This window comes from Solanum tuberosum, unplaced genomic scaffold (genome assembly GCF_000226075.1).
Source record: "Solanum tuberosum cultivar DM 1-3 516 R44 unplaced genomic scaffold, SolTub_3.0 scf00130, whole genome shotgun sequence".
In the NCBI taxonomy this organism is placed as follows: Eukaryota; Viridiplantae; Streptophyta; class Magnoliopsida; order Solanales; family Solanaceae; genus Solanum; species Solanum tuberosum.
The window spans coordinates 909617-919227 of NW_006239060.1; the positions used below are offsets into that span (position 1 = coordinate 909617).

The window sequence follows — 9611 nt, forward strand, 5'->3', positions numbered from 1 at the left end:
ATTAGTAATAGCATTCTATTCTCTCAAATTAATAATGCAAATGCGTGTTACTGAAATGGAAGGTACATATATATAAGTTTTTTCTTTTTTTGGTTTCCTACCCGATGTTCGATATCTGCATTGAAATTTGAAGTACGGTGATTTCGGACTATAGTGAGTAGTGCAATAATATACCATCTCACTTCAAATCTTGATATATGCATATAGAAGCAAATATTTATATATCGACATGTAAGAAAATAAAGAGGGTTGTTTTTCAATAATAGTAATATAGTGGTAGAAAAAGCTAAATAGATTTGTTATTTTCCTTATTAGAGATATATTTATGGAATAGTAAAATTAAAGCAATATTATTGAGAAAACCTAGTTGATGAGCTTGGACATCTCAACCGAAAAATGAGATTTTCTATTTAAACATAACGTTACCAACAAAATGTTTTTTTTTTGGGATCTACTATGTACATACAAATTACAAAACATGATTTTCACATGTTTGTTAAATCCTAGGATGTATCATATATTCTTTGCCAACAGTACTACGTTGTTAAAAAAAAATTCCACATCTTACAAGAAGGTAACACCTTAGGCGTCATTGGGAAGGATGCATTAGAACACTATACATATATATAATAATATCTCGGTATATCAGTCATGCAACTTTCAGACAAACGCTATATAAAGAGGGTTGACTGTAATACCTTATTTGATAGACTTTTGTAAATCTAAGGATAACTAATACGTTCGATATACGCTCTGGGTCGTTTGGCAGGATGCATAAGAAATAATCTGTATTACATAATGCATTATTGAGATATAAATAGATAGTAATAGACCTAATAGAAATAGAGGTGGATCCAAAATTTTGTGCTTATAGAGTTGAGAAGTGATTTACTGAGTTTGAAATATATATCGTTTATACCTATTTACGGTCCAAACGAACAAGTACTGACTGCACTGGTTATCAAATACTGGATCCGCGTCTGGTTACTAAAGGCCACAAACTGAACCAGTCATTTCATAGTACTCTGGTATGTTTCAAAGCAAGTGAAGAAAGAACAAGTAATAGAGAGACGGATCAAAGTTGTCATTCATGACCTATATATCTTAATCAAAAGACGAGGACTGTTGCAAGCAAATTCTAACAATATTAGTTTCATATCCAACATAACAATTTTCTTTGATATCAGCCTAAATACTTACATCCCTGATCAAATAGCCACTAACCAACTGCCAAAACTTTGCTAACAACAGTTCAACAAGCTCTCTATATATCATGGAGGCATGAGATTTACAAAGCTTCCTTGGGATTTCTGAGAATTACTTGACTCTGATCCTTCCGACTCGTCCTCTGTTGAAAAACAAAGCAGAAATAGAAGACAAAACTGAGTTCTTGACATAGAGGAAAAGGATACTGTAGCCAAAAGTATCATTCAAGATGAAGCTAATTTATTTCTTTCTGAATCGGTATTATCAAAATCAAGAATTAAATAGAAGGAAGTATGATAAATACTCTCTTCGAAAGATGAGGAAAAGGCATAAACTAAAATAACAAAAGACCAATGATTCTCTCAAGATACAACCAATATAGGACTTCAATCATTTAACACCCCCATGTATAAAACTGTTGAGTTTGACACAGATAACTATAGTATTTCATTCCAAAGCATCGACTCTATCAGACAAGAACCAAAACAAACACACGGGAACAATCAACCGAAATACATTCCTAAATAAAGAGATGGGATAGGTAAGTATTACCAAATAGTGCTTTGATTGTTGGCCTCTTTGACTTGGTATTCTTCTTCTTCAGTTCAGCTGCAGAAAAAAATGAGACCTAAAAGTCAGTTGACTTTCACAGAGCAATGAAGAACCGCCACAAAGGAAAAAACTTTGTCCAAAGTACTTGCATCAACTTTTCACAAGGAACACCAGATTCCTCAATATTCCTGTACTCAAAGGGCTTCAGCTTCTTTAAGTACCGTAATTTCAAGTTTGGTTCATTGACATAGTAATAAGAAAGAAAAAGGCAGAGAACATAGCAACTAGAAGAAGCTAACAAATGAGGTCTGGCTATTTAATGCATCTTAAATTTAATACCCACTATGCTATAGTGCTTTAAAATCATGAAGTTGGATCTGATCTTAGCTTACAAAAATGAGATCGAACTCTAAAAACAATATTACAACCTAGAGATATCCAGGAGGTCCATGCATGCAGAAGCATGAACTAATTCAAGAAGACCCATCCATGTAAAAAAAAGAATGAAAATGCTGCATCAGCAGTTGTCTAAAAATATCATAACAAAACATCTTATATCTTATGAATCATATTTTCTCCAGTTTAACACTCTAGTTGCTTCACCATGTCACAGTCCCTCTGGACTTCATGAGAGAGAGAGAGAGAGAGAGAGATACCCATTCCAGACACTTGATAATCATTCACGATTTCAAAGTTTTTGTATGTATAACCCACAAAGTTGATGTCCTTCGATGAGAGCATCTGCAAAAAATTTAGGTAAGAATGAGATAAGGAGGGAATTGACAAAGGTGAAGGAACTGTAGGGTCCAACAAATAATGAATACGACAATAAAAATAACGAGAACAGAAAACCTCAGGATCACCATGAAAAACAAACAAGAGAAGTCCAAATGCAGACATTTCTAAAGTGGGAATCACTGTTACGGTACGCCTAAATATCCAACCATGTAATGTAGCATCTATTTGGGAGCCCTAACGTATATCTGGAAAAAGAAAAGACTTTCTCCCTCAATCAGTTTGACTTGCTACTCTATCCTTTCTGACCTTAATCCAGTTTCAGCAGCAACACTATGCAACTTCAAGTTGCCCAAATATTTGCACACTTACATCACTATTCAACTCGTCAGTGAAGTCCTGCCAAGACTTCAATAAAAAGGTATAACTACCACGCACAGCTTGAGAACTTTGCAACAGTCCAATATAGACATGGCTCGGACATGTCTGCTACACTGTTGAAAGCATCTGAACTTCTCTTCACTGTTCTGGTAAGCACGAGTATTCCCCATAGGAAAAGGTGTCTCTAGCAAGTTTACATTAAAGTTTCTAAACAGTTCTCCGTTTAATTTTTTGTAATTGCAACGAACATAGATTGCAAAACTTTTTAAGACAAAGGGCTCCAAAGTTAAAGGAAGAAACAAGGGGAAGATGGAGAACGGACAATTCAAGTACTACTACAGAAAAACCAACCTTATTGTTCATCAATGATAATTTACACTAGGACAAGGGTTATTTGGGAATATCTCGTCTGAAACTTCAGCAAGCCTTTATGCGTGCCATGTCTATAATTATCACTAAAATTGCAGTAGAAGAGTCATACTCATCAACCCTGTGTTAGATGCCCTCCACTCTTACATGATGTCCTTATTTCCAATCCCAGCAAGTGTTATTAAAAGACTAGACAACATTAGAAGATCTTTCTTGTGGCAAGGAAATAAGGAGAAGAAAGGTTTCTATTTGGTGAAATGGAAGGCATTAACAGTGAGTAAGAAGAAGGAGGGGGGCAGACTGGGACTCAGAGATCTGAAGTTCCAGAACAAGGCTTTAAAAATAAAATGGCTTTGGAGATGACACAAGAAGACCAAATGTGTCATGAGTGGCACCCGTACATAACCTCCTAGGTGGGCGAACCAACAAATTCAACCCCAACTTATATTTATTGTTCAACTTACGAAATACAAACCATAATGCAGAAGCTCAAATCTTATTAATGTAAGAAACACAAATCCACTAAAGTCTATTAAATATCGTTAACCAAAACCTGAAAGTCATCATATCAAGGACATCTAATCTCCAAATACTAAGAGTATCAAAGACAAAAATAAATGAATAAAGTAGTTTGTGTCCGAAAACCGAGGACATCAATGCCATGACCGAGAGAATCCAACACGAGCTCAAACGAATAGCTCACCCTAAAACTTGATGTGTTGGAGATTCGCTAGAGCTGAGGGCGAGTCTAAGTCGCTAGTACACTCCACAAAAGGAAAACAAAGAAAAACACAAGTAGGAATCAGTGCAGGACAACATGTACTGAGTAGATATCATTAGTCAACTCAAAATAGAAATTAATATGCATAAAGTAATAATATAAAATCAACTATAGCACTTAGCAAGTGCCAAGCAACAAACAACATGAAAAAGTGACAACAGCACTGAAGCAAGTACGTAACCAGTCCTCATGTGTGTTCTTGATATTGTGGACGAATTACGTACTTGCTTAAGTGATGTTGCCACTTGTTCATGCTGATTGTTGCTTGCCACCTGCTAAGTGCTATAGTTGTTTTCTTATTATTACTTTATGCATACTAATTTCTATTTTGAGTCAGCCGATGATATCTACTCAGTACATGTTGTTCTAAATAAGAATGAGAGTCTTTCAACTAGATGTGCTCCTTTGGCTGGGTTTGAGAGAGAGAGCGTGAGATAGTTGGTTGCCCTGTACTGATCCCTACTTGTGTTTTCCTTCATTTTCTTTTGTGGAGTGCAGCAAGTGTACTAGCGACTTCGACTCGCCCTCAGCTCTAGCTAGTTTCCAGCACATCAGGTTCCAGGATGAGCTATTCATTCGAGCTCGTGTTGGATTCTCTTGGTCATGGCATGATGTTCTTAGTTTTCGGACACAAGCTACTTTATTCATTTATTTTAGTGTCTTTGATTAGAGATTAGATGGCCTTGATGTGATGATTTCCAGGTTTTGGGAAACAATATTTAATATACTTTAGTGGATTTGTGTTACTTACATTAATAAGATTTGAGCTTCCACATTATGGTTTGTATTTCGTAAGTTGAGCAATAAATATAAGTTGAGGTTGAATTCGTTGATTCGCCCACCTAGGAGGTTAAGTATGGGTGTCACTCATGACTCGTTTTGGATCGTGACAAACTTGGTATCAGAGCTCTAAGTTCGGTGATCTCATCACACAAAGACAAGTCTAGTAGGGTCTTGCAGAACGATATGGGAATGCCTTTACTTTTCTTCGGGAGGCTATAAGACTTTAAGAAAACTTCATTCTTTCCTTCTTTCGTGCGATTACTTGAATCCAATTGGTGTCTAGGTGATACAAATTAGTATCTGACCTCCTTGACTCTATTTCACATATGGTTAGAACTAGAAGTGGCAACAACAACACTAGCAAGACAGGATACATCCTTGGAAATAAGCATGTTTCCCCGATTGACCACATGGCATGTAATGACTAGTGACCAACATGATCTTTTTATTAAGTTCTTAAAGTTGAAACCCCCATTCTTCATGGGTACTGAATATGAAAATGTTTACGATTTCCTTGTTGATTATCATGAGCATCTTCATAAAATGAATATAGTGGAGAGGCTTGGTGTTGAGTTTGTGAATTGTGGCATACCAATTTCAGGGAAATGCTAAAATGTGGTGGCGATCATGTTGAGTGTCGACCAGTGAATGCACTACCTATTACTTGGGCAACATTTTCTAGCTTCTTCATGGAGAAGTATATACCCCAAGACTTTGAGGGATATGAGGAGAGATGAGTTCCTGAATAGCGAGCAACGGGAGATATTTGTTGCAGCCTATGAAGCCATATTTCATGCTTTATCCAAATATGCGACTCAGCTTTGCTACAGTCTAGCTTTGCTACAGTCTGGAAGAGTGGATCGCTGCTTTGTGAAAGGATTGAGGTCAAATTTGCAGATTCAAGCTTTATAGGTGGCTGCTTTAGCAAAAATCTTTTCATGAAGTGGTTGATTTTGTGAAGAAGGTAGAGGGGGTGAAGCCAGATGACTTTGCCAAGGTGACAACATTCAAAAAGTTTCGTAAGGGACGGCTAGATAATGAACACCATTACTTTGGAAAATACAGTTAGTAAATTTGTCATAACATGTATGGGTTGCTTAGCGAATGATGAAATTATGTTGCACCAATTGAGGACAAAATCTATACTACGATTTCATAAATGAAGTGTATATCAAAGAGGGTCATGATATGACTACTACAACAGTACCGATGCTTACTTGGTCAAAGTTATGAAGTATGTTACTCTTGTTATCGACCTGATCTAAGAAAGAATGTAAATGGCTTGGGCTAGAGACGGAACGAATTTGATAATGTTTTGCAGTTATTCAATGGGTAGAAGTGTGTGGGCCATTTGGGTACAATCTTCTCGATAGGTATGACGTGTTCTAGTGATGGAACTAACAGACTTTCACGGTATGGTACTAGTGTTATGTGGAAATGAATACGTCAATTTTCAAGTGTGGATACTAACTACTTAAAGAGTTATCAGTTGTATGACATGTTCAGATAATGAGATTCAGTGTTGCATTCACATTTGAGAAACCAACTAGTTTGTTACTAAGGACGCTTGTGTTAAGCATTGTTTTTAAGGAAGATTTTAGTGGTGGATCGTTGGTACGGTATTGATTCATTTAGGTTGTGAAGTGTATCTTGAGGATTCTAAATGAGGATTGGTGATTTTATCTTAAGCTCCAAAGGAGTGGATTGAAACCGGAATGACAAACTTATGGGTAAAGAAAGTCCCAGTGTATACTTGGGTGAATGCAATTGAAGATTTTATAAAGAAAGTGCGTATAAAATTTGGATTAATCCTTTGGATTTGATTGGTATAACTGGATTTGAGGTGTCATATCGATGAAAAGGTTGACTTTGTGGTGATGGCAATGGCTAACTGAGTATGATGGTAATAAGAGTTGCCTATGTGATGATGGCAATGGCTACCAATCATCAAATGGTAGAATGGCCTTGGAAGCACATTTGGAAGGCTAAGATACCATATCAGGTTTCATGTTTTGTCTAGCTTTCGGCAAGAGAAGCAGTTCTTACTCAAGATAACTTGATGTGAAGAAGGATTACTATCTTCCCTAGGTGCTGCCTATGTGGGGAAACTACAGAGACAGTAAATCATATTTTCCTCCATTGCAAAATAACTCAAGTAGGGAGGATGTTCCTGGCACTCAGAAATATCACATGGATAATGCCTGGAAAGAATTCTGAAACTCTATCAAGTTGGAGAGAGGCAGGTTTGGAGGTCAGAGACAGAGGAAGATGGAGAATGGTTCCAGCTTGTATCTGGTGGACAATAGGGAAAGAAAGGAGTTCCAGATGTTTTGAAAATAGGATCAATTCTGTCCAACAGATGAAGATGAATTGTATTTTGCTCTTCTGCTTTTGGTGTAGACAGTCTCACTCGGTAGAAACTGTTGAAATTCTAGATGTATTAGACGCCCTCTAGAAGACGAGAATAGCTCCTGTTCCTAAGAGTCTTTTGATGTAAATATGGTGCAAGAACAACCAATGTACTGATTGATCTTTAATCATATATAGAAATATACAACGTTACGAATTTCAAGAAAAAAGAATGTAAAACGTAATCCCACACGATGCATGAGAGTGAATACCTTCCTCCAAGGACCAGATCTTGATGCACTCTGAGAACGAGTTTCAGACTGCTGAGAACAAGAAACAAAAGCGAGTTAAGCAAATAATAGTGAAACACATTAGCAGAAGAAAAAAGGTACATCAATACCTCTTCAAACTTCTCAAAGTTTTGAGTGTCCAACTCATCAGTAACCTCAGGGATGAAGGCAGCATCAATATGATAGATTCTGTCCCAATCTATTCCTCTAAACCACGGGTGGACCTGATATAGAAGAAAGATAGAAAAAAGCAGGCAATTTACACTTTGCAATTACACAGAAACTGATAAAAGAACATAGAATAGGACACACCATACAACACCTTTATTTCATCAGCACCATTCGAACCTAGTCGCTGGGTAACATGGCAAAGGAGTTTTCCAATAAGATCTTCCGCTTCTGAAGATAGTTTTGCTTCCTCAGGAAACTTTAAATGAGATTTCCAGTTTACGATCTGCAGGTACAAGGATATGATTATACAGATGGTAAGATTCTAAGAGACCTCTTCAGTAGTTTCTTTGTGAAAAAGAGCAATGGTTTGAGGAAAATCAAGGATAGAGTTGCTTAGAAGATGAAGAGATGAATCCTGATATTTCAGGGAAAGGAAATAAAAAAAATGGAAAAAGGTTCTCCGGGAAGCCAATAAGAAAAAAGGGATAGTAAAAAAAATGTAGAAATAGATTTTAGAAAACAAGCTTAAAAATAAAATCGACCATGGCAATGTGCAGAGCTGTTCTTATGCCTGTTATGAATGATGATATGTATGAACACTAACCAAGCCTCACTCTGGGATTCCATCATTTATCTTTCTAAGCTTCTACTCCTACCTTGTTAAGCGTTTCTTTTTTTCTTTCTTTTTTTTTTTTGAAAATTTGTTAAGCCTTTCTTTTATTTATTTATTTCATAGAACTATCACATTGAGCTAATAAGTATAAAGTTAATGGGTGGGGAAAAAACTAATTTCCATTCTTCCATTTCCAATTTCTATTATGAGCTTATCTTTTTAACCTTCTGCCCTACCATAATAACGTTTCTTAATTATTACTTTTTTGGATTAAACCTTTCACATCTTCTTTGAAATTAAATAAAGCAATGTAATAAAGAGTTAGCACATATAATATTGGGAATGACTGGAGATTTAGTTGGAAGTATAATCTTATGTTGGACGAGAGAAGTTCATCAGGGTGGGGAATTAATAAGAAGTAAGAACATCCTTCAAGGAAGATAATTGGCTTGGGAATGATATTCTACAGATAAAAATGGAAATAGAAAATGATCATAAAAGTAGAAATCTCTAGTCCTTTGTCCTTCTGGAGATTACCCATTCTAAAAGATTATAATATTATTCAAAAATGAAGATTAGATGATCATAACATTTGCAGGGAAGGGGGAGAGAGAGAGACGAAGAGGGGAGCTAGATGATCAAACAAAATACAGCTTTTGTTTAAGTTGAATTTAAGAAACATAAAAGTAAAAATGATCCTCACCCCAAAAGTTTTAAGAGCATTGAATGTTCTCCTTTTTAAACTACCAAATCAAGTGGAAGGGCATATAGAAATCATGTTTGCAGTTGAAGTGGTTTTCTGAGTCTAAAACAGTTAAAGTACTTAGGTTATACTCAGTAGATTTCTCAAGGCCTTGAAAATTATATATTTTCCCTAAATGACTAAAGACGCTAAAAGTTACAATAGAGTGAAATAAAAGCAAAGAGATGAGATCTTTTCATTAAAAAAAATCGGTTAAGAACCTGATACTTGTTTGGTCTAAATGTCTAGTGCTTTTAGCTAAGTACCAAAAGTATGTTTAAATAGTTCTCGGCAGGATAAAGAAAATATTTCAGAGGTTTGAATAAGATGATACGAGAGCATAGTAGAACAGTCCCAATGAGGAAGATATAAATGAAGGAATCAAACCAAGGGAAACATATACAAGTAAATTCAATGATGATCGTTAATGACAGCACTCTGAAGGCTCACCTTGCGACATGTTGACATGGGATCATCAGAATAGAAAGGTGGATAGCCCACTAGCATTTCATACATAATAGCACCAAGTGACCACCTGAAGAACAAGAGCAAATGTATGCCAAATACATGAGAACAAAATATGTAAGGACATGGATTAACCCCCCCCCCTTACACTGTACCCTAATAATCGATGACGAG

At 36.1% G+C, this 9611-nt stretch overlaps 1 protein-coding gene across 2 annotated transcripts in view; it reads right to left on the reverse strand.

The window, feature by feature from the left end:
- Positions 1–1063: 1063 nt before the first annotated feature.
- LOC102594236 (serine/threonine-protein kinase tricorner-like) overlaps positions 1064–9611 on the reverse strand; it is a 16014-nt gene continuing 7466 nt past the window's right edge. Inside the window, exons 8-14 of one of the 2 annotated variants that reach the window (XM_006351599.2) lie at positions 9423–9507; positions 7769–7900; positions 7557–7670; positions 7429–7476; positions 2415–2499; positions 1759–1815; positions 1064–1348 (exon numbers count right to left, since the gene is read on the reverse strand). In XM_006351599.2, coding sequence (XP_006351661.1) covers positions 1272–1348; positions 1759–1815; positions 2415–2499; positions 7429–7476; positions 7557–7670; positions 7769–7900; positions 9423–9507 — 598 coding nt within the window. In that variant the 3' untranslated portion in view covers positions 1064–1271. Of the gene's footprint in view, positions 1349–1758; positions 1816–2414; positions 2500–7428; positions 7480–7556; positions 7671–7768; positions 7901–9422; positions 9508–9611 lie in introns of both variants that reach the window. The other variant, XM_006351598.2, reaches the window with a different exon arrangement.